This window comes from Battus philenor, unplaced genomic scaffold (genome assembly GCF_028537555.1).
Source record: "Battus philenor isolate CCGP_79_NKW_IND1 unplaced genomic scaffold, ilBatPhil1.0.hap1 SCAF_1, whole genome shotgun sequence".
Taxonomy (NCBI): Eukaryota; Metazoa; Arthropoda; class Insecta; order Lepidoptera; family Papilionidae; genus Battus; species Battus philenor.
The window spans coordinates 11446266-11473353 of record NW_027181661.1 but is presented as its reverse complement, the minus strand read 5'-3'; the positions used below and the strand labels follow the sequence as shown (position 1 = coordinate 11473353).

General features: G+C 33.4%; 1 protein-coding gene across 1 annotated transcript; it reads right to left on the bottom strand.

The window, feature by feature from the left end:
• Positions 1–49: 49 nt before the first annotated feature.
• LOC137933246 (serine-rich adhesin for platelets-like) lies at positions 50–26266 on the bottom strand. The gene is made up of 6 exons (XM_068777117.1): positions 26196–26266; positions 17259–17434; positions 14935–15075; positions 10954–12953; positions 2716–10804; positions 50–2380 (listed from the first exon to the last, which is right to left on the bottom strand). The coding sequence occupies exons 4-6, from the start codon at positions 12932–12934 to the stop codon at positions 118–120; spliced, it is 12333 nt and encodes a 4110-aa protein (XP_068633218.1). The 5' UTR covers positions 12935–12953; positions 14935–15075; positions 17259–17434; positions 26196–26266; the 3' UTR covers positions 50–117.
• Positions 26267–27088: the final 822 nt, after the last annotated feature.

Genomic DNA, 27088 nt, shown 5'->3' with positions numbered 1-27088 from the left:
TTTTAGCTTTATAGGGTACCTGGTCGAATTGTCATAATAATGACATTGATAAAGAACTAGATATTTATTTACAACATATTTACAAACTCCATATTCATAAAAATCTAAAATAAAATCCTACTCGACGTTATGACGTTTATCATCATGGTTATTGCGCTTCCGGCCTTTAGCGTGCGCCAACATGGTTACTAACTTTTTATGGCTATCACCGACAATCCAGCCGTGTTGAGGAATATGCTCCTGCTCTTCTTCTCCATCCGACGACCAATAGTAAGCAGTAGAACGCCGGCGAGATTTTAAGCTCGAAGATCCACTTGAGCCCTTGGTGAGTTTCGAAGTGGTCGAAGCTGTAGTACTAGTTGACGTGCGCGTAGATGTACTCGGGCCGGCGTCGTTGCTGTTTAACTGACTTCCCTCCTTGTTATTACTACCGTAAGATTGACTGCCTCCTGCGATGGCTGCACCGCTTTCGCTGTTAACGCTCGAAATGCTCCGTTTAAACAAAGCTACTCTGCTCTCTACATCTTGCCGTTTAATAGGCATCTGACGACTTATACCCCGTCGGTTGCTATAAAGCTGCCTTTCTCGTTTCCTTCTTTTATTACGTCCAACTGATGACACTATAGATTCCGCACTGTTTGGCCGAGGAGGGCCGCTATCAGGCTCTGATTCTGAACTCCATGTCTCAGCCAAAATATTTTGTTTACCAACAGTACATTTTCTACGAGCCCTTTGTCGCGCAACACCCGCCTCATCCGACGTTGTTTCATCCACCGTATCCAAAGCACAATCAGAAGTACTGTCGGCATTTTTATCTAATTCAGATGCCGGAGATTCATCTCTGAATTTATTCCTGGGATATCTTTGTATATTATCATCGTTTGAAATTGGAGAATTACTAATCCGTTTTTTAATCCTTTTCGAATTATGTTTGCTTGATGATTTACTTTTATGCCTCTTCGGAGAAAGGTTGAGGTATGCTTTGGATGACAGATTATATTTTTTAGAGGAGTGATAACGTTCTTCACCATGTTTTTTCGAGTTTGACGACTCGTACTTTTTTAAAGAAGTGTCATACTTATGAAGATCTTGTTTATGTGATGACGATTGAACTACTGCTGAAGTATAATTATGTTGCTTAGAAGTCGAGGGCGCACATTCAAAAATCATATGTTTAGAATGACTGTCCCGTTTTTTTGGAGACACGTCAGTTTTATAAGAAGAGGTTGAAGAATAGACTTTTCTTGAATCACATGTAGACATTTCTGTATCATGTTTTCGTGAAAATAAATATTCATCTTTACTGGGAAAAACTGTTTCATATTTTGATGGAGATGTCGATTGATTTTTCCTCCGCGATGCAGACTTATGTTTCTTAAAAGATTCATCTTTTTTAGTAAATTCATGTTCGTTTTTCTTAGGAGAGTCAGGCTCATATTTCCTGTAAAAATCTGATTCATGTCTTTTTAAAAATGAAAATTCGTTTTTCTTTTGAGATCCGTATTCGAACTTTCTAGAAAAGAAGTAGTCCAATTTTCTCGGTGATAGGTGTTCATGTTTTCTTGATGGTGTACATTCATTATTTCTCTGAGTTTCTTCATGATTTCTTGAAAAGAATTCGTCCGTTTGGGGTGACTTAACACTTACAGAACTCGGCCCTGGTTCACCTACTAGCAAGCTATCAAACAGCTGATCCAAATTTGCTTTCGGTTTACCTTGATCCTTGATCTTACTTGTTTTTTTTTCTGTCCGAACAGCATTATTTTTAAATATTTTACCCATCACCGCATTTTTTTCAACAACGTCTTTGCGTTTTAATTGTGTATTGTTCTTTTTAAATTCAGATCCTGTTCTTCCATTTCCTAGCTCACACGATAACAGACTATTCTCAGTTTCGTCGTCACTACAAACGTAATCGTCATAAACGAAGTCATCGCCGTCAGAGCCGCTTTCACTTGAAAGGTCTATTTTTTCAGTCTCTGGCATAAACTTTGATGTACTAGGCATATCTTTGCTGTTTACATTTTTAAACCTTTCAATTAAAGTCGATGGTCTGAATTCTATCAATTCTGCTTCTTCATTGTCCAAAAACTCATAAACGTCAATTTTTTGGGTTTGTGTACTTTTTACTCTATGCTCTAAATGCTTATTTTTAATTTCAATATTTTCTTCCTTTTTTCTAGAATTACCTGTCTTCTTTTTCTTTGACACGTTTTCAGACGATACAACAACTTCTGCTACATTGACATCCGTTGTCGGTATTGTTGCTTTTAAACCATCGAAGCCCTTTAAAGCTCCTTTTGTTGGTATTGCATTTTGATGAGATTTTTTAGCTGTTTTCTTTCCCCTCTTCTTTTCTGTTTTTTTCTTTCCCTTATGACTGAAAGAACGATGTAAAATTTATAATCACAATTTTATCGACAAATAAAATCAATGTACATTGAGATGACAACGTATGAAACAACAAATGATAGCTTAAAAAATCAAAAGTGGTTACGACGATGTTATAATAATCGGTACGACATTTGTTACAAAATATAAACGAACTAAAAAATTAGATTTACATCGATTCTATTACTTCTTATTTTCATGAGAAAATAAAACCTAAGAGTATACATTTACCTACTAACCATTTTAAATTTTCCTTTAAAACTCATTTTTTAATTGAATACCTACTACTTTAATTATTAGTGATAAAATAAAATCAATTAATACCTTGAACATGGTTCTACTAAAGGTTGAACTTGTTTAGCAGCTGCAGCTTGTGACCTGCATTTTCTTTTAATTTTATCAAATTTGTCTTCAAAAATATCTATGTTCTCAATTATGTCTGGGTACATCTTTTCTTTTATTTCTGGGTTCTTTTTAGTTTTTGATGGTGCTTTCACGAGTTCCTTCTGTACTGCTTCCTCGGCTTCTTTGACAGAACTACAAGCTTCGAGAGGAGTTGATAACACATGACTTTCTTCCTTTTGATCTAAAGTTTTTTTGGTTAATGTTGGTTGTAAATCAGTACTTCCGGAAGCCTGTGTTAATGAGTTTGCCGCTGCTTCTTTCAAACCTGATATTAAATCGTTCTCCAAATTACGCACTTCTTCACTTTCCAATATATTTTGTGCAGTTATAGAATCTACGTCGCCTTCATTTATTGCGTCTTCATTTTCATCATTTGTCTCGGTTGCCTCTGCGACTATTGTAGTTTCCTCAGTCACGGAAAGTTCGGGTGTCGAAGTTGTATCAGTAGTTGCCAAATTTGGTTCAGTATTATTAGATACTACTATGACTTGTTCAGTATTATTTGAAACAACTGTGACTTGTTCGGTATTATTTGATACTACTGTGACTTGTTCAGTATTATTAGATATTACCGTGACCTGGTCAGTATTATTAGATAAAACTGTGACCTGTTCAGTATTATTAGATAACACTGTAACCTGTTCAGTATTATTGGATAATACTGTTACCTGTTCAGTGTTATTAGATAATACTGTTACTTGTTCAGTATTATTAGATACTACTGTGACTTGTTCAGCGTCATTGGATATAATAGTCACTTGCTCTGTATTATTACTTACATCGGGTTTATGGGATTCTTTTAATAGTTCACAGCAATCAATAAATAGTTCTTCATCGCGGCTAAGATTTCTTCGTGATAGCTGTTGTTCCCTAACAGATTTGTTAACATTTGCCAGTATTTCCTCTAAACTCGGCAGACCCATTTTCGTAACAGGTTTAGTTACACTTTTTTTACGCTTAGCCTTTTCAGATAACATCTTAAGGCGGTCAAGATGCTGCTTATAAGCTATAAGATAATTTGGTTCTTCGCAGACAGATATTGTTTTAACTTTCATTTCAATTTCAGATAACTTTGCAATGTGAAGTAATGTTATCTGATGTCTCAAATAGTTATCTGGACGCCGAAATTCTTTATTACATATTTTGCAGTACGTAGTAAGTGGCTTTGTGCCGCCAGCTTTCTTACGGCCACGTTTAGCAGCTTTTTTTGTTGGTGATTCAGATGAATCTGCAGAATTACTTTCTTCCTCGTTTGATTTATTCGTTTCCGTTTCAGGTACACTCGTCGTTTGTTCTTTAGCCTCATCACTTACCTCGTCTGAATCTTTAATTTCCTCTTCATTAAAGGTTTCCGTTATTTTTTTCGATGCGATTAAGTTTGATTTTCTCGGTTTCCTTTCCGAGAAGAAGCCGAAACTCTCCATAAATTGTTCAGATCTGTTTGTTTCGTTGTCTTGTTGATTGATGCTATTCTCACTTTGCGTATTGTCATTCTTCTCAGATTTATCTGTTGCTGTCTGTTCGACAATATGTCTCACTTCAGTTTTATCGTTACTGTTTAGCTTTAAATTCTTTTTCTCTCTTTCTTCGATATATTTCTTTAAAGGAACATCACTCTTGGAGGAATCATCGGAATCACTTGTGTCATCTTTTGAATTGGTTACCGTTTGCATTAGAACGACATCATTTGTCAATGAATCTGTATTTAGACCACAAGATGTTTCACTTTTATTATTTTTATTGTCCTCATTGTCTCTTACGAAATTTAGCTTGTTGAGAGCTTTATTTGATTTTAATAAACTTCGACTGGAAGGTTCGTCTTTTTCAACCATTTCTTCCAAATCTATGTCGTAGGGATCATATGATGATGTACTGGATTTTACAACAACAGATTTTGATCGAGTTCGTCTAGCAGGGATACTGCGGTTGTAACAAGTTTTGTTTTTAGTTTCTGAATTATTATTTCTAGTTTTACTTTTCTTAAAACCTTCGGCTTTGTCTCGTTGTACATTTTCAATGTTTTTAACTTCGTTTTCGGATTCAATCATTTGCTTAGATTTTTTGCTCACAGAACTGCGTTCTACTTCAACACTTGTCAAAGTACAGGATATTTTTCTCTTTTCTGTAGAATTTGTTTTAATTACAGGAACGCCAAGGTCTGAATTAAAATTCGTTTTCTGATTGTTATCTTCAGTGTACTTTAATGACATTATTTGGGCTTCATTTTCTGTAATTCTTTCATCCTCGTTGAGAGTTGCTTTCTCCTGAACATAATCGGAGTTGAAAGCGTGTGTTTGTTTATCAGTACTTTTACCACTAACATTTTCACAAATAATATTACAGTTGGCAATAGCTGAGCTATCAACATCGTCTCCAGGCCTGAGTTTCTTAAATTTCCGTTTCAATTGAGGTGACTTCTTCCTTTTCGTACATTGAACTTGTTTCGTAGATTGTTGTGACTCGTTAGTATTTTTATTATTTTGACAAACAGAAGACAAAATTTGAGGACTTAGGTCGACGTTATTGATAACAACAATTGGTTCTTTAGTAACTGCAGAATTCGATTTCAATTTCGATAATTTTTCCCCATCTAATAAAAGCTTAGAGAATATTAACTGCTTCTTTGTCAGCGGAGCTTTCGTTTCAACGGTTTCAGTGAGTTTTGATACATTCGTTTCAGTCAATTTTTTTTCAACAAACATGGATTTACCACGACGGCTACGACGTAAAGGTGTTGTATTAATTTCTTCGTTCACTAACGCCACTTGTTTCGATTTATTTATATCTGAAGGTACACATTTATTACCTTGTTTTTTTATTTTAATACTTGTAATTTTGGACTCGGGAATAGTTTCTACTGTAGAAATAGCTACACCTTGCTGTTCTTCGACTTGTTCTAAATTAAATAATGAATTAGACTTCTTAGAATTAACGACACTGATCGGATATTGTTTCGGTTTAATTGGTTCGTAATTATGAACAACGCAGCCTACTGGACATTTCTTTTTTCTATATTCTCCGTTAATTTCATTTACCATCGACATAGTATTTTCATTAAATGAAGGAGACGAATATTCATTTACCCGTGGCAATTTTATACTTTCTCTACATTGTTCTTTTTGCGGAGATGTGTAATATTTATATTTAGATTGATTTTCCTTTATTTCGGTATTTTGTGAATATTGATTTTTACTTTGAGCATCAGTTTCTTTCTGACTATTTAAATTGGTACAACAGTCATCCATTACAGTGGAGAAAGTATCCGCTTTCCTGGTATATCCTTTTCCGAGCCTCGTATTTTTTGTAATTTGTTTACAAGTCTTCGTTATAAAATTATTTAGTTCATTACTATGTATGTTAACGCCATCACTTTGGTTACCATGATCCACCAAAGCTGATCGAGACGTGTCTCGGCTACTTTTAATATTTCTTTTGTATGTATCGCCTAGCTGTTCAGTTTCATATAATTTACTACTGTCTAAAACTTGGGTTAATTCTTCATAATATCCATTTCTATCAATTTCGACTGTCGAAGTCGCACTGTGAGAACTGTTAATGTTGTCCGCCGAATTTTTAGACGTATCCATTTTCTTTGATTGAGTTTTATATTTTTTAGATATTTCTTTACTGTTTAACTTATTCTTAAACTGGGATTGTTTAGATTTCCTTCGTTTCTTTCTTTTTTTATCATTTATTGTAATTTCCTGAGATGTATGTAGCGTGTTATTATTGCAAGAAGACAATTTTGACTGATTATATTGTTTCTGTTGAACCATAACTGCCAAACTTACATCATCTTCCGAATCCTCATCTCCATCTACAAACTTTTCTTCATGCTGCTTTGTTAAAACACACTCTTCTGTATGTGATCGGTCTTTTAAGTTTAATTCTGGATTGCGAATATTTGTTATTAAGTCTTTATGTATATTAGGATCATTTGTATCTTCAACATCCAATATAATAACATCAGTATCTAAAGAGCCGGACATACTTTTTATTGAACAAGCCCTACGGTTTTCGCTATCAGTTTCTTGAAGCACATCTATACTTTTCTCGAGTGAAATAGGAGTTAAAATTACAGTAGGATTTACGATAAAGCTATCATTGACCTGTTGAGTTTCGTTTTCAAATGAGATAAGAGTTTCTTCCATACAATCAAGGTTTTGCATTGGAGGTGCGTGAATGATATTAGTAGAAACTGTAACACTTTGATTAATTACTTCTACACCACAATTTTCACTTTGTGCATCACAAATACGAGATGTCCCTTTAGGGCATTCATTGGAAAATTTCCTTTTGTCAGCTATGTTTTCAGTTTCTATGTTATGGTATTGTTGTACATTAAACTCGGATCCCGTATGTTTATTTCTTTCAGAAGGTGCTTTAATTCTCACTGCTCTTAGACTTGCAGTCTGTTCACTGCTTCCCTTTTGTCTTGGCGAATCAAACGAAGTATCTAAATGATGTGGTTGATAACTCTGTTTCGTTATGTTTTCGACCAAATCATCCTCAATAACGTGCACTTCTTCTGACAATTCTTGAATATTTTCATCATCCGTTAAATCAATAATAGCATTGTGGATGTCTCCAATTGACATTAATCTTGATTGTCTATTTAGAACAGACACGGTTCGACTGACATCTCCAGTAATTACAGAAGAATATTCACGTTCAGAAATTTTGCTAGGTAAATAATTATCGTTTGAAACTATAGGTGTTTTGAGTATAACTGATTGTTGTAAAGAGTCCGGTGAAATAACTGGACACGTTGGATTTGAATCCGGATTTAAACATATTCTTCGGTGGCATTTTGAATCTAATTGCGCGTTTACATTAGGAGTCGCAAGATCAGTATTTTCTGATACATGATCGCCGTAACAGTATTCCATCGATAAAACTTTACGCTTAACCGGAGATGGGGTTCTATAACGTTTCAGCGAATCATTAATTAAACTTGGTCGTGTTTCCGCTGTTGTAACGGCTACCGGCGTAGATACATATTGAGGTAGCACATTCAGCAACTGATTTCTATGACCAGCCGGCATCGTACCTAATATTTCTACTAGTTCTTTCGGTAGCAGTGCAATTTTTCTTGCTGTTTCTGTGTCTTGTTCTACGTCACAATCAATTATTTTCTCTTCGACTAAATCATAATTTTCATTTTTTGTACCACTAGTAGTATTACATTTTTGTGCTACGAAATGTCTTACTTCGTTGGTTGATCTATTGTCTGTTAATAATAAAGACTGCTCGCTTAAGTTATCGCTCAATGTTACAACAGAAACATCTTCATTGATTTCAATTGTATCTACTGTAGTTTCAGTTGGAGTATAAATAGATATCGAAGTGGATGAATCCTTATTTATTTCACAATTATTTTCGTAAGTATCAGCTACAGAAGTTGTCGTAACGGCAGAGCTAAAAGTAGAACTATCTACTACGTAAGATAACTGTTCTTGAGGTACTATAACTGAAGGACTTTCAATAATAGAGCCTGACGACGAATTTATCACCTCACTAGTACCTTTTTGACTGACTGCGGTTATGGTGTTACACTTACTAAAATCTTCATTTTCCTTATTTTTGTTGATAACTATATTTGTATTAACAGTGCCTTTACCAATTGAAGAAAAATGGTTTTGTAGATTTGATGAATTAGATTCGTCATTTGTCGACTGAACTTTTTCGTTGGCCCTTTTTACTGGATTGATTGTATCGCGAGGTAATTCAACTGCAGATTCTTTAAAAGTTTTTAAAGTTTGACAATCCCTTAGTACTTCCATTTCATGATATACAGAAACAGTAGCAGGCACGAAAGTGTCACTTTTCAATTCAAGATTGTCTTTGACGTTTTTCTTTGACAAATCTCTTGGTAGTTCTTTACTATAATCAATTGTTTTCAAATTTTCTTGAATTTTCTCTCCCCGCTTAGCTTTACGGTTCGATAAATCTTGTATATCATAACTTATCGTTTCACATCTTTGTATAATTGAATCAACACTGGCACTCTCAACCTTCTTTTTGAGCGTTAAGTCTGTAGGGACGTTTTCACTAATGCTTTCATATACCAAATTTGTTCTACTTTCTTCGATGAAAGTCGTCTTTGTTGACGACAAAGTTGTTGAAATTGATTGCAAAGATGTCTGTGGACTTTGTCTAATACTCAAATCCACAACGACGTCTAATGGCATTTTATCAATTGCTATTACATTCTCTTTGAGCATTTCGTCAACACTGATGTTTTTGTTAGACAAGTCTAAAGTCTCGTAGTTATCATAATTATTCATCATAAAAGAACTATTTCGATTTAAGCTTTCTTGAGTACTTAAATGCAAATTTTTGCCGGACAGGTCTAAAGGTGTGGAAATAATGGACTCTACTTTGGTACTGGCATGTGCAGGTGGAATTACTGACGAAAGGTCGTCTGGAGAAAATTCTTGGTTTACTTTAGAAGCCATAACGTTTTGTTCAACCTCTATATGTTGAGATTGATAGCATTCAATTTCACATTCACCAACTTTATTTAGTAGCGATGTTTCAACTAGTGTTTGTCCACGATTGAATTCTGTCTCAATTTCGGAAATATTAGAAGATACCAACGCATCGCTTATTTGAAAATCGGTTAATCTTGTACTTGAATCGATATTATCTGCTCTTTCCATTATAATAGAAGCAGGTTTCATATTTATCTCTTCCTGTTGGATTTGACAATTTACTGTCGTTTTAGGAGACTTTTTTATAACAGTATTCCTTGGTTGTGGTAACGGTAATATCTCTGTTAAACAAGTATCGTTTTCTGGTAGATTTTCATTTGTTTTAGGCAATACATCAATTTGTTTATCCTTGGTAGTCTCTTTGAATTCAGTATCTGAAACAAATTTTTCATCATGCAAATCCGAAATAATTTCACTAGTAGAGTTAGTATAATCTGGTTTACATGATTCGACATGTTCATTACATTTTTTTTCTTGTTGATTTTCTTGTAAGGAAATTTGTGGTAATAAAATAGACCTGTCGGTAAAGTCTAAGTTTGAATCTATTAAACCCAATCTTGGTTCCATAATTATAGGTTCTTGTTCTATAGGATCATCGGTGCCACATTGTACTGAAACATGTCCAGGGATGGTCGCGTCCGAGTTAGGTACTAACTTGTTTTTTAACATTGCAATGCAATCATTTAATCCCTTGCGTTGCTTACTTAATTTATTCTTTCGGTGATTTTGAAGATCAAATAAACCTCGTTGATTGAAATGTAAAGGTGGTTTATCAAGCTTTGTGACTACAGCTTCGTTTTCGAAAAGGACGCGCCGATCTGATGGTAAGTGTCGTTCGTCCACGTTATTGCACTCTTGTTGGATTAGGAATAGACGATGAAACTGTACTGCTTTATCGTGAGTCTCGGAATCAGCGGTAAGACGTGCTATTGAATGTTTAAGAGGAGCATTTTGTGTTGGTGTAATAGAATTTTGGGAATTTGCATTCTGCCCGCTGCTACTTGGTCTCTGACCGTCTCTATTGTTAGATCCACCACGATTTGAATGTTCCCTAACGTTAAAGGAATTCGCATTAATATTCACTGGATTCGAATTATTTGTAATGGATATCTTGTCAGGTTCGATACTATCAGTGCAATCAACAGAACAGCTATTAGTTTTGTCGTCATTAAAATTTTTGTCGTTGGATGACCTTTTAACTTTATTCTTAGCTGCTTTTTTGCTTAAAGATTCTTTTTGGCGATAATTTTTTTTTATTGCGTCATTCGTTTTCGGTCTCAGCGGTAAATTATCATCGTCGTCATCGTCTTCATCATTTGCAACAGCATATTTTCTTGGTTTTGAAGGGGAAGATTCTTGCAAAACATTAAAATTTTGATGCTTTGATCCTTTTTTCATTATTAAACTACTTCTCTTAAGATCACCTTTTTTTCGAGACGATGAATTTAATGGATTGATTGCAGATCGATGACGCTTAGCTGGTAAATCTGCTAGCATTTTACGTATAGTTTCAGCTGAAATAAAACAAACTTTATTAGTTCATAACAATAACGGCAAATACTTAAATAATTTCAAAAATTTTATTTATGGTCTGTAATATAAAAAAACAAACTGTTAAAAATTATAATTTTTTTAAACAATAATTAAGAAAAATTTTGCTTACCATCACCTACTTCCGATCTGATTTTTGGTCTAGGTCTCATATGATTCTTATTGTTTGTATGTCCTGATCGAATATCTTTACGCATTTTCTTACGTATCCTATTATCAGGTAGACGCGGGCGGCGTTTACGTACGCCGAATGGTCGGTAACGACACTTTCTTCTTACAGTTGGTGTGTCACCAGCGCAATCCAACATATGCTGGTGTAAGTCTTCGAGGGAAATAGGTTTTTTACATTTTGTGCACTCTCGTAAACCTCTAAGAGGACGAGTTCTATTAGATGATTGGCTGGGAGGAACATACAAGTGTTTTAAAATGTCAGCATTTAAAAGTGGTTCGCCCACGATTTCATAATGCTGCACTTGTGCATTTGGATGTTGGGTTGAAATATGTACGGACAGTGCTCGTGAATCACGTGTTTGTTCTCCACAAGCGCAACACACGTAGCAACGAGGACGAACCCATTCGCCGCTCAGCACCGCAGGCTGCAATTCGTACGGCTTAGTATTCGGTGTTAAACCTAACATAGCTGGAAAGTCAAAATTTTCAGAGGCCGGTTTTTCCGTATACTTCAAACTTTGTGACGAAGTCATCGGTATTTCTCTGCTTTCGATTATTTCTTTTAATTCCTTACTAATAATATTTTGTTTTTCAGTCTTTTTTTCCAAAGGTTTGCTGACAAACTGATCTTCAAATTTTTTCCGCATGCTTAATTGTGTCCAAATATCTAAGTTAGAGACATAAGTAATTATGCACTTTTTTAGGTGCGAATCACGTTTCATTTGACAAGAATTAATAACAAGCTTATCATTTTCAGAACTTTCCCATTTCCATTTGTGCCTGGGGGCTAAAGCACGCGGCAAATAGCCGTCGAATATAGTTCGAGAATATTGTTCTCTGGCCAGGAGTATTGGAAAACCTTCGGCAGTGTTAATAACAACGCAATTTTTAGACTTCCTTGTTTTTATGATCAAATCCGGATCCCGATTAGTATTGAATGTTCCATCTAAATATTTAGACAAATTCTCTTGAACATTACTGGCGACTTTAGTGTAAAAACTGGTATCGAAACATTTTTCAAACTTTTGATTCGCGTCGTGAATAGTTTTAGGCCAATCCTTTTTTGTAGACTCACTGGCTCTAGGAGATCTGTGTACCACACCCAATCTAGACAGAATTTGATCCGTATCTGTGTTATGGAATGAAAAATTAGATGGTATACGTTTATTCCACTGTATATCATCTAAGACGATTATTGCGTTTTTGTCTATTACATTGTGTCCTATTCTTTTTCCCGAAGGCAATATTAAATTTGTAGTTATGTTATCTTCAATATCGGCCCCATCGTGCACTTGTGTTGGTTTCAGCTCGCATGAGATAACGATACCATTAAAACTACTGGGAAAATCTTTATTTTCACAATGATATGATTCCTTCGTATCAGAATCTGGGGATGTTTTATTTTTTTTGCTCTCTAAAGACTTCTGTCGAAGTTTGCTGCGGTACGGGAGCTTCAATTTTTCACAAACATTGAGTTTATGTTCGGCTAGATCTGACGTTGATGGGAATCGAGTGTGACAATCGAGACAAGCAAAATATTGGTTAGGATGGCTGTCCACCATGTGCCGGATAATGTTACTTGACTCAGATTCAGCATGATTACAAAAGAGGCAATCAATTAAAAAGTCTTGTTTCGAAGACGAGATATGGATGCGAAGAGCATGCTTTGATGCAGTTTGTTTAGAAATAAAAGTTTTGTCACAGAACGGACAGAGAAATTGTGGAATTACATTGTCAGACTTGTTAACGAGATCATCTGTTTTGTTTGGCGACTCTTTACAAAGAGTTTTTCTAGGTTTATCCTGGAAGTTTTTACCCTCAGAATTTCTACCAATTCGATTCAGTTGGGAGTTGGAGTTAGACTTTCGTGGTCTGAGTCTTCCATTTAAACCAGATGTTGGTTCATCTTCCCCCGTATTCATCGTGTTTGGTCCGTCAGCCCTAAAAAAATTGTCAAAAATATATCATGACTTAAGACGAAAACTGTGTATGAGGATAAAAATATATACATATATAACTATGTAAAGTATAAATATGTAACTATTTAATGTATTTTGACAATGGAATAATAAAATTTAAAATTAATTGTTTATGTTCTGTTTACTCTTTAGTATTTAAAGTACAGATGTTTATTTTCGTACAAAATCAACACAAACTTTTGCAACTTTCCAATATCACTGTAAAATGAATGTAACTTATAGATTATTAATTAAAATATTAAAATTAAACCGAAACAATTGCAAGTTGTTTTAGCTCACAACTGTGTTCTAAAAATTAGGTTAACTTTTTATGGTACAAATATTGTTTATTTAATTATTATTGTTAGTGGGCAAGAGACTAAGGGAGTCCTTCTGAAAACACCTCCGTATAAATGGCATTGTTGATTTGCGAATAAGTTTAGGCGGTAAAATTTTTTCGTACCACACCTAACTGGAACCTAAAGTTTGTTTAATTCATAATAAACTTCCTTGAGAGATAGTTCTGAAAGAAAGTTGCTAAACGCTATAAGCCAGCCTTTGTTGATATCGAAATTATAGGCGGCTGTAACATCTGTTGCACACATTCATAAACTTTGACTTAATCTAGGAGATAGACGCTACTTTTCTTTCTCACTTGTTTCTCAGTGGTAGGCGATTTCGAGATGAAAATTGCATATTTTATAATTATCAAATCAAATAGTACCAAAATATTTTCCTGGACCGAAATATCATCAAAATGTGTAAGAGTTGTTAATTATAACTTGCAATATAGCAGACAAAGTCGTAGACGTAAGAATAAAAGTTTATTGACTATATTCAACAATGTAAAGCTTTTTTTTACACTTTTTGTTTTGAATTTATATAAAACACTTTTAACAGTTTCGTTTCGCCGACGAAAATTTTTATCAACATTAAACTTTCATTAATGATTTTTTAAAGTAATTATTGAAATAATATGCATCGCAGCTTTAGATTTATCGTAATAATATCATTGATTCCTGAATTATTTTTAAAGTAAGTACGACATCGTCAGTTTGTTTTTGTAACGAGCATTGCAAAAAGTTTCTATTAACACGTTGACTGCCACGCGCGTTTACAGTGAAATCTCCGTCAGGCCACGTGTACCGCTACGGGGTGTATTTCGATATTTTAAAAATTCGATTCGATTATTGTCGCAAGAACAGCCGCCCACCCCGTTTGTTTTCATGATGTGATGCTCAGTCATTTATTTTTGATACTTTGCACTTGTTTCTTATTTCGGTATTGTATAGGCTCAGTTTGACTATTTGCCGACTAACGAGCGGTATAGCTGAATATAACCTAGGGTAAATATTATTATTATTAAATAATACGTTGAAATGTCGAAAAGGAAAAGGGAAAACTTATTTGTTAGAGAGGCGAAGCGAGGGAGATGTAAATATTAGGAGATTTAGGGAAATATTAGCTTCAAAATCATTTGGGTTGTCTGATAGTACAACATCCATGTTTTCGTAGAAGGCATTATATTTATATAATATATATATAACCATATCGCCGTTCGAAAAAACGATTCCGGAGGAAGCATTAGACGTGCATGCAAACAGTGTTATGCAGATAAAAGTCGTCGAATGGGTAGATCAAAAACACGAGATGATATAAAGAAAACAACAACTTTGTTCGAGTCGTCCCAACCAACCCCAGCTTTGTATAGAATGTTACAAAGTTTGGCATTCTCCATAATTTTTTTAATAAACCATTTTCATATTACTTGAATAACAATACTTTATACTAATATATTAATATCTATAATAATATACTTTTACATACAAATGTCTGTGCAAGTAGTCAAATAAGCGTCACGCCAATACGGGTGACGCGGCCCGATCCGGAACTTGACGTCACCCGAATACGGGTGACGTGGCAGTCAACGTGTTAAGAAATAAATTTACATTCTAGATACTCACGTAGTTAACAGGAACAGGTCTGCCTGGGAGATATCATCGAAATAAGCGTGTGATGCGAAGGGATCCGGTGCGATGATGTGCGGTTCCAGTACTACATCATGCTTTGCATTTCCGGATGTCAATAAACCATCTGGAGGGTATCTGAATAAAAAAAACAATAATTTTACCTTTCGCTACATCCATTTATAGAGATACATTTAAGATAAAATCATGAAAGTTAAGTCAATTAACAATTATCATAATGGCTTAACAATCCAAATAAATACTAAGGCCCAGAATGAATTTTGTAATGAAAACAGTTAATGTAAACATTTAGTTCAAAATTTTTGAATAAAAAAACTTTCGTTAATATATATCTACATTAAAACTTAAATGTAACCAACAAAATTGAAACGCAAACTCAAAATTAATAAAAAAAGATTAAATTAAAACTACAACAAAAGCGTTTATCATCACTTGAATTAATTAAAAAGTACAAAGTTAGCGTAAAACACAAAAGCTTCTGAAGTAAATAATTTAAATGCGCCTTAACATTAATCTTAACGTAGTCAAATTATTTGTTTCATACTATATGATATGTATGAAATTATTGTCATCGATACAGCCAATAATACAAGTTTCAAGATAAAATATTATATTATTTAACACCTTTTGTACTCAATTCTGTTCACTGACAATTATTACGTAGCGAAAGTGTTAGTGTTAGCTTTCTTCACGGATGGTACTGTTAACTTTAAGCTTCGAACGACATGTTTCGGAATAGCCGAAAAAAATAAGACGAATGTCTTTCACAAGTAACGCTTAGCTTGCAAGACAAACACAGTACAAAGATAACACTGTCGTAGATTCCACTAACACGTTTAGATTCAATTAAAGACTTATAAAAGTAAAACCATAATTAAGACATTAAAAAATAATAAGTAAAATCTAGTTAAAAAAAAGTTAGAACGATTAAATCTATGCGGCAGAGAATGTTTTAAATCACAAAAGTGATTACATTATTTTATCGCATAGCGAGAATGCCTTATTATACGCCGGTGATGCATTTAATATTATACTAAAATTATTTGTGTTATGAAAAGATAAGATAAACAAGGGCTGCCTCAAAAGATTTCTGTAAAATATAAACTTATTAAAATCTAATTACTAATATACACGTATATAACCCAAAGATGAGTTATTTTTGAGTTTTGGAGGAATCGCCGAATGTTTCTATGAATACTTTGTTCCTTATAATCCAACTGAATAAACATTATTTTGTATATAAATCCCATGCCATTAAATCCGACGAAAACGTGGTAGCAACCTAAAAAATATTTATGCTACTTATTGAAAATACAATATATTTTTATACAACATCGTGATCATTTCTGCTGTATAACCTCCACTGCAAGACCTCCCTATACAAAATATACCACTCACATAAATAACAGAAATACAGTTTAGAATATTTTAAAAAAGTTAGTGCTTTTAATGAACTCAATACCGTAAATATTAAAGTACGATTTTAATTTTAAATTTTATATCCAGGGCTAGATCCTGACTGTACCACCCCCAAATATTATTACGAACACATTTTTAACTTTTGGTATACAAATTTTGATAAAAATAGGAGCACTTTGTATCTTAGTTGATTATGACACATATTACAACCTTTAACAGATAGAACCCACACTAATATTCGTGCTTAGCCTTCCCATAAAGAAAATAATAAAACGCTTAGGAGCAAAATGTTCAAATGCATGTCAAAGCATTTTTTCGAGGTATAAACACGATCACTCCTACCTCTTTGCTAAATACTGGTTTAAAAATATAAAGATTGGATAAACAAAAATAAAAAATAATTTAGACAAGGAATTACTTAAAAACATTTTAAATCTTATTAATAAGAATAAGTTACATTCGCTGTGCGAAAAAAAAAATCAAAGCATTAGGTTATGTATCACAGAATAAAAAAACATAAACACAAATAAAAGGGCCTAGCAAAAATAAATCGTCAAAACTATACGAAATAAAATAAAGTGTAACAAAACGAATGCACAGTAGCGTAGCGCAACAGGTAAAAAGCATTCGCAACCGAAGAACGCGCAGAGACGTAAGTAACTGTTGAACATGGTACGTAACGTAATATATATAACTTAATATATAATATTTACAATTCGCTGCTAATACAGTGACATAGTAAGAGTGATTTTGTTAAAGCTAGGTGTGATATTGTCATCACTAGGAGACAATGTTTTATTGGCTTGTAATGGAAGTAGATAAATAAACAAAGAGTGGATAATAAAGACAAATATTTTTGGATTGTTACATCAAGTACTTACATATACCGTTGTGGGGCGGCGCAAAGCGCCCGCCCCCGGTTGAACGCAGGCCCACACGTGGCGCCTTCTCCTCGCTGTGGCTAATACGCAAAAAACCACTACTGATTATTTTACAGCGGTAGTACGTTTTCGAAGCCAGCTCGATGTAGCCCGTGGTTCATATCAATTGAAAGTACCTGGAAAAGATGCGATCGTTACCGCAAACGAAAACCGTTGCACTCGAACTCAATTTAGTGCTTATCCAACACGAATAATTGGAACAGAAAACTTCTCACATATTTTTAGGATTCGTTTAAACAAATTTATACCGTTAAACATTTTAAATAAGACTAATTCAAGGAAACGCATGTTATTGATATACAAAGTTAAACGGGGCGCTATGTTTTGAATAGCTTTTTTGTAAATATATTTAAAATAAAAAAAAATCTGGTACATTGTTTAAAATTTACTCTAATCTAACTTTAATCATGGTGTTTTCCAAAATTTCTACATAACATAAGCAGGCAACCTTGTAAAAAATAAGCAACGGTTTTATTAAGATAGTGTATTTCCAAAGCAAAATGAAAATTTGTAAATGAATTTAACGGTACAACTTTTTCAAGTTTTTTGATTACACGCGTTAGTGTTCAACAAGGTATATAAGTCCGGAAAACTCACGTGTTGAAAATTATTCGGATTTGAAAAAAATATTATATTTGAAATAGACCACTAAACATATTTAAAAACAAATTTAAAATATACTGCATAACGTTATATTTATTCTTGTTTTAACTTGATCAATTTAAATTCTTCGTATATAAATATAACTTTAAAAATAAAAAAACTAACAAAAATTATCGTATTACATAATGAGATCTGAAAAAATTATTACGAAAGCCTCAATAGACCTATTATTAAAGAAATTAATATAATTTCCATCTATAAATGACTACCAAACTATTCAAAACAAATCCAGAAAATATGAATTATCGCGTGTTTCAAAAAGATATGTCAGTATATTCTAATAAAAAAAGAAAAATAACTAATATTTATATCAACCGTCGCTATCCGTCTCTCGGTCAAGTCGGAAAAGAGCGTGCGAAAAGCAACAACTCTCCGCGAGTACTGATTTACGACTGAAGCTCCAGGGCGAACCAGGGCGGTGAGCTCTATAGGTTACCTAAGGGACCTGTATTAATTCGTGGAACTTCACAGAGCGCACAATCGAGCGACAATTTATAAACCTACCGTATTACAATTTGTATAAATTCTGTTATGTTGCTTGCGAACTATTTTTTGGTTAAAAGTAAAATAAATGTATTCGTAATATTCATTTGTAACACTGTCAATAACACCATTATTTGTTAAATTGAGATGAGTTAAAAAAACTCAAAGATAAAGCTTTAACTTAACTATTTTACGGCGCAGAAAAATTTCATGCTTATAGCTTATAACTGTTTATAGTAACTCAAGTCTTTTACCCCTTCTAACATCGACACTAATTATTATAAAACTATTTTTACTAGATTTTCTACTTGTTTTCCCTATAGTAGCAATATAAAATTGTAAAAAAGTTTTATAAACTTTATGAGTTTATATACAGGTTTGTGTGTGCACTTCCTTAGCTATATATTATAATCAAATTTCCAACGTACAACAATAAAAATACGGAAACAATTAACTAAGAAAAGGCCAAAACAATCTTATGCATGTACGGTACCCGGCGATAAATATTACACATCGACCTTTGAAAGAGACAATCGGCTAATTTCGGATTCGTAGAGCACTTTATCTACCCCATACCTATGTGACGTTTTGTCAGACGTTGCATTTCGTGCTACGCTCTACGAAGACGAAAGTAACCGATTGTCACTTTCCAAATGTCGATGTGCAATATTTATCGCCGGGTACTGTACTTAGTTTGGCGATTTATACTGTTATAATTAAAAATAAACAAAATATTACTTAGGAATTAGTAATCTGTCAGCAGATGGGCAGTGACGAATTTTCCCATCGAAAGAGTGCTTTCCTGCTATCTATAACTGGCCTCAACGTTTATAAGAATAAATGCAGTCAATGGAGACTATTTCGAATAAACTTTATATATTGTTAATAGTTTTATATTCATGTATTAAACAAAAATATTGTAATATTCGTAAACATTACGTACAATAAAAAATAATTATAATAAATATTGTGGCACGACTATATGATACAATACACCTATCACGGTGTGACCATGTGAAAAAATTCCGTCAAATAAAAAAGTTCAAGTTTCACATTTCAGCTTCAATCTAAGACGTCAATACCGATGGTATTTGCCCAAAAGTTATTACGCCATTTACCAAATAAATGGAATTTGATCTAATGGTATGCTGCATTAAGTTTATGCAATGTGAAACATGCACATGTATACGTGCACACGTATGTCTAGACGTACATTTGTACTCGATAGTCTGCTTTATTCTGCTTGTGATGTTAGGTTTACGATAAAGTCCAGTAATTAACAAGCTACAGTGACTACGGAAAAGAACAATGACAACAACGGTGAAAAAAATGGACAAACACCTGTAGGCAAACGACAATGAGCAAGGCATCACAAATTTGGCCACAGGCGATGCCAATATATGAATATAGAAGATATACATTCCTGAAGTTAGATCAATTTGTTACAAAAATTAAAAAACAAAAATATTTGCTACAAGATACGCAGGTCGCTTTTCGTTTATACCAACATAAAAACTCCTTAAACACGATTTTTAAACCCAATAGTAAGTTTTAAAGGAATAATTTGTGTAGTCACTTCATTTTAAACTAATTAAAAAAATCTACATTTCTAAATTAGCCGTGCATTATGATCTTTAGTAAACTGCAACTTAAACATGTATCGCAGATGACAAAAAAATTTAACAATTGAAAAATAACTAGACTAAGATTTCAGTTTCATTTCAAGTTCAATCGACATGAGTGTTGAATTTGACTTATTGCATCAACTAATTTTTTATTTTTCCATTGCTAAATAAATCTCCTCACGCTTTGTGGGATTATGGTCTAATGTCAAGCTATAGGATAGATGACATTGAAAATTGTACAAAAATACTTTTGGCAAGTTAAATCATATTTTACGAACTTTTTCTTTTTAGTAAATACAGGACGGGACAGTAAGTAGGGTGGGTAGCCCAAAATTTCAACTTTTTTTTAATTTGCAGATTCCAAGCAAGGGCTCCTGGCCTAAAACATCTCTTAAGGTAGCAAAGCTCGAGGGCTCCCGGGGAAACTCCGGCTCGAGCTGTTATGTACAACTGTTTCACCGGATTGCGATGCCGACGAGCTTTTAGACCGCTTCAGCGGGCACCTCATGGAGTGACAAGGTAACTCGACTTAGGCTGTCACATCGATTATACCCGTTTAGTAAATGCCGGGAAGGTCGAATCTCGACTTGGTCGATTGTTTTTGCCTATGTAATAAAGCTTGTATCCAGTACGATCAATGGGTTAAACGCGGATCACACCTAAGGTTGGTACGACCACGTTTGAGCTCGTGTAAATAGTAGCTCAAAGAATATCACGACTTTATTGCTTTTTGATTTGATTGAGACCACAACGAAAATTGTTGACCGGGAGGCGATAATGCATCTGCCCTATGTAACCTTGCACCTCCGGATGTCAAAATTTTTAGGCAGTATTATAGTATACCTACTGGCAGTATACATACCATCAAAAGAGGACTGCAAACTACTTGTAAAGTTTTTTTAACAGACGTTCCAAAATTTCTACAACAACGGTATCATGTCACTACCAAGAAGGAAAAAAGTCATCGGACAAAATTTCACATAATGAAGAACGAAACGATTATTTCATCATCATCATCATATCAAGTGATAGACGCCCACTGCAAGGTATAAGTCTCCCCTAAAGATCGCCACAATGACCGGTCTTGCGCTGCCGGTTTTCAGCGACCTCTCGCGACCATGACCACGTCGACCTAATTAGTGGGAACCTACTACTATTTACTGATTTAAACTCTGTTAACAAATCACGAATTACACAAATTTCCATTTTTTCAAATTACGGCTGGTCTTAATGTTCTGGAATAGACCACGGGCCAGCAAGAGTAGCGTAGGACTTTGCAAATGACGTCGGATTTCAGCAGCTTTGCAGCTTCCAGCCAGTCACTATGACTTGAGCGTCTTCCCGCGACCTTGACGCTGTTGTCGGTCCCCCTGGGGGGGGGGTCTACCTACACCGCGGCTACCGGTTCGTGGTAGCCACTAAAAACTTTTCGGTTATAGTTAAATGTGAACTTAGAAAATATGTCTCGAATTTGAATTCACATGAAATACGAAGTAACTTTTACCAAGATCTATTATCTCTGAGACATTCTTAAATTAAGTTTGGTACAAGAAAATATTAAAGCTTATTTCCAGATCATCACTCTACCAGTAAAAGTGACCTTACCGGCGAAGTCGCGATCTGCCCGAGATAAAATATGTACAATGCCGCAAGCGACTGAGCGGCAACCAATTGTCCACCACTTTCTGTTTCCGGTTAATCTGTTAAAGCAAAATTGTCGGCGCAAAACGCACTCATGTGTTATTGTCTCCTAATACATAGATGTTTACAATCATTTACTAAATTCAAGTGGAAGAAAGCAAGCGTAATTATATTAAGTATTTTTCTCATTTAATGTTTCAAATAATAATTGCTGACAAGTATTTGCTCACCTATACCTTTCTTAATATGATAACACTTTGCTTGCTTGCGTGCGTGAAAAATTTTGCTTTTATATAGATGAATAACGTGCGAATGTAAAATTAAATCAGTGTTGTCATTGTAATTTACTTCAAAACAAGCTATAGGAGAATAAAAAATGTTATTGGTAGTCTGTGGTAGTATATGGCCTAATATATATGTAGAATCAGTTATTTCACGTATGAATTAAATAGGTCGATGATCGGCCCAAAGTTTATGACCACCTATATCAATAACTCAAAATAAAAATCGAAAGATTTAACTATTATTGAAAGAAGTTATTTACTTACACATACACATAAAGATAAAATTATAAATTAAGAAATGTTGAAATTTATTTTTAAACGTTTAGGTCACAAAATTCCGTTTAGGTTTAAAAATATATTTCGCCAAAAATCCCTCCTTTACGTTCTATTATTTCTTTTACTTGTCGTCTATTATTTGCTCGTATGTCGAGACATACCAGCAAGTAATTTATTAATTACATCTCGTAAAAATTGTTTCAGCTTTACTTATTAGGTTGAGATTCATACTGAGGGGTCACACAATATTTTCTAACATTCTCTTTGTTTATTGTTTTCTTTGACTAATGAATACCTGTATAATTCTGATCTGTTTTAGGTAATTATCGTAAATATCATGAAAAAATCCATTTCACTACATAAAGGATTCATTTTTTCCCTTTAATTGTAACCGACTGCTCTTTCTTACAAAGTTGATTCTAAATGATAAAAAGGTTCAAAGAGAACTGAGGTACCATCTTCGCCGTGGCGCCCGACTGACCCCGTGAAATCTGCAAATACCACTTGGGCACTTGGTTGAGCAGTGAAACTCTGATCCAAAGAGGATATATAAGAGATAGTTTGGAGGGCTCTTGCTAGTATAATACATAATCTTACAATACTATACAGTTTTATAAGATCTGGCCAGAAATTTCCGACAGATGTAAACAAAGGAAAAGATGATGAAAAAGCTCAAGACAATGCTTGGCCATACACTGCACGAATGGCGACTGATAAATTAGAGGAACTGTGACTAGGTAGTCCAAGTCACCTACCATGCTTTAAAGGTCTTGTCAGTCAAAGTGATTACTACTTTTTTCGAAATTTGGACTAATTTATTGTATTGATAATATTTCAATAAAAATAAAACTAGTGAAACCATCATTGAATAGTTCATTGCAACTCTGAGTGAGTTGGATTCTATAAGCAAATAAATCATTGAACTTCCTGTACTAACTACATTGTTTACAATTGTGTACATTTTAAGTAAAATCAAGATTTTCATTTTCTTCCCTATATGAAACAACAATATCAGAGACCTAATACACATTTTTGAAATAAATCATCCATATTGATTTACCATCAACAAAAGGCCACAGATACAATAAAAATCTTATTTAGGTACCCTTTATACCAGACGTTGAATATATGTTTTGGAAGGTAACATATATCATGATAAAACACATGTAACAATGATATGTTATCTCTTGTCAATGTAAATTTGTACATGTAAAGAAAAGTATATATTGCATATTCTTAATTGAGAATGTTTATAAGAGAAACGACTGACACTGCTCTTTATTGAACTCATTGACCTAAAGGCTTCCTTACTCTTTCTAGAAGGAACTCGCATTTTAGGCCAATAGATTGATTCAAAGGAAACTGGTCACTTGTCACTCTACATTGGAGTTCAAGCAAACTTAATTTTAACTTCTGAATTCTAACTTAACTTAAAAATTAAAAAAAAAAACCTTATAACTAAACATTTTAAAAAACCTTACAAATTATAAAACTTTACAATTTATAAAACTTTCAATACAGTTTTTGTTTTGCTAATTGTGTGCCTTTCGGTAAAGGTGATCCCATTTTACTCCACTTGTTCTTGTCGATTGTTATTCTGATCCAGTTCTCCCAGCTATCTCCACTATTTCATCCTCCTAATGGTAGAACTCTCTACCTCTTTTCCTTTTATGATCTCTGTGGCACTATATTGCTAACATTTTGTTCCAATTTTCAGGCCATCTCTTGTGCTCATTTCCACATTTATTGTTTTTGTTTTAAATGACACATCCATCAACTTTATTTTATCCCTTAGGTCTTCATCTACAATTTTATCAATTCTACTCTCTCTGAGAATTCTTCTTTCCATTGCTCTCTGACTTGTTTCTATCTTCTTACACAGGGCTTTTGATAGTGCCTTGAAAATTGGAGGATAATTTCTATGAGTGTCCTGTACCTTTTGTATGTTTTCGATTCTTTCGTGATTTCTATATTGAGTCAAAAGGGTAAGATTATTTTTCCCATTCTCTGAATACTTCCACAAATGTTGTCTAACTTTGATGACAGGGATCTTCTCTCCTTTCTAGCACTATTTTAGCAGATGTATCAATATAAATCTTGCTTATAATTCTTATATTTTTGTTCTACATCTTGTATTTATAGTGCCTTCCAGATAATAGAATGGTTTAAGGTGTCAAAGGCTTTACATTAGGCCATTAAGCAGCAGTGAAATTTAATATTATATTCTTTAAAAATATTTCCTACTGTGTGTATGTAGTCAATAGTACAGTTCAAGTCAACTAAAATAGTACAATTCTCAGTTAACAATCATCTTCATGACCTGTTTCTCAACTGGTCAATGGTAAATGAGATAAAATGTTAATTCAATTCCTTATTCACATGCCCATTTTCTTCTTTTTCGTATAAGAAAATTTAGCATCCTCCTAAAAATAAGGGGTTACCGTAACTTATGAACATCAGCATCAACAATGAAGTGAAAGCAGTAATAATCATTGTTAAAAAAAATTGAATATGAAAAGTTTGTTTTGCCGTATCAAGATCCCTTACACAATGGGAAATGCCTACTGCCTTACTCTTTCCGTTATCGGTGATAAACAGTCTGCATAAACTAATTAGCAATTAAACTTATTTCACTTCTTGTTAGTGTATCTGACATGATCCTTCATAGTACAATGCTAAGTATTAAGGTATGTAGAAACCTATACCTCTATAATTTGTCATAGTGTTTTATTTCACATAAGAGAACTGCCAAGTATTTACATTGCAATACAGTTCTACTTGTATTTTCCAAGGTTACATTAATTCGCAAAAGTGTGTGCGTCTGTATTCGTCCCCCGGACATAGTCAGCAAAATATTTCAAAGTGGTATTGGAAGAGAGTTTAATAGACACTATCTGTCACTATCTGCTCCAATTAGGCTTTTTGAGTCAACTTAGCTTCAATTTACCTCCATTCACACAAAAGATGTTCATTGGCACTTGGTGATAAAAATAATAATTTTATGAATGATGACATTGATATTCTTCAATGTATGCTTAGTAGCAAATGTGCCTTAGTCGACATATTCAGGTATAGATAGGTTTCTATTTGCAAGACTTTGGTAGGGGTTTGGGAAATGTTCAGATTATAAGTATCTAATCTAATTTATATTGATTGTGATGCAATAGTACAATTTTTTAAATTAAGTGTAAACATAAAATTTACATTAGTATTACTCATAATTAGTTACAATGGTAATATAAATTATAATCTGCCTGAAATTGTTCCCTTAACATTTCGATGAAATATCAAGAGTAGTTGGTACTGAAAAACCATCCGAAATTGGTAAATATGTGGCACATATATACACAAGGTATACTTTTGGATCTATATGTAGATCCAAAAGTATATGCATACTCTTTATAATAATATGTCTATTAAAAATGCAGATTAATGTTCAAAAGCAGTCAAAATACATAATAAACATGTGTATAAGTTACCACAAAACAATAAAAAGTACATCCTCAATCAATCACATCTTTTATCGATCTCACAGTTGTGACAAAGATATAACTTTTAATACTTAATTTTATCATAAAAATAAAGGAACAAATGAAAATCTCCAACTAATGAAGAATTTAAATAGAGAAGTAACAAAAATCGAAAGCCATACCTAGTTATATTATGTAGTTGGTACCATGCACGTAGCAGTAAAATATGGAGGATGCAAATCCGAAACGATCGAAAAACTCGTCTTAATGAAATACTTCGACTAACATTTGTAATAAAACGTTTAAATTTACGTTTCTCGCCGAAATATCACTATTTTTAGTGATAAAATTTGTAATATGCAAAGAATTGTAGCAAATTTCTAATCGATCCTACCGCCCTACGGAGATGTTGATGTTGCTTAAATATGTACTTACCAAACTGAAGAATAACATATTCCAGTTGTAAAAGAAATAATAAAGAACAAAGTAAAAAACAACAAACAAATATTACAGTTTTTCTAACAAATTTAGTTAAGTTTCACTATTTTTTCCACAAAACAATAACACTACGCGCATTCACTACTGCACCACCACTCTGAAGTTGTTGACAACCAAATCAATAACACCAACATAATAAAGAATAAAATAAGTTGACTATTGATATTTAATATATTGCAAATTCGATATATTAATATTAAAGAAAAGAAATCACTTGAGTTTTTTAACAGTAGATCTTTTTACGCCTTTATTACTGTTATTAAACTCTATACCTCGAGTCATGTACACGCATGTCTCTAGAGTATTGATTTTTATCCCGTTCCTTTCATTAATAGTCGACTTCTCAAATCCAGTATATCATTTGGATTTTATTAGTTCTATAATATATCATTAGTTAGATAAAATTTAAACATTAATTAAAATAAATTTGTAATAAAATATAAAAAGTTGTGTATTGCATAAAAATTAAGGTTACGTAACAAAATGAAAATATTACGATTTTTAAAGTGACTTTCACTCAAACTTTTTTGTTCAAAAAACTAATTTTTATTTGAGTAAAAAAATCTGAACACGGAACTAAATTTTAACAATAATAAAGCAATCGTTATGGATTAAGAACTTATGTTCTTAACAAACAAAATTAGATATATTTACTGTAAGTAACAAAAAAATAATTTGTCACAAAAATTAAATGGAAAAAAGGTCAGCAGCTAAATCAGGTTTAAATAATTTATATTTTTAAACCTAAAGGCATGTAATATTCTTGACTTTGTAGTATTAAAACCATAATAATGTTTTAAAAAAAGTTGTAAACAATAACATTTCCCACA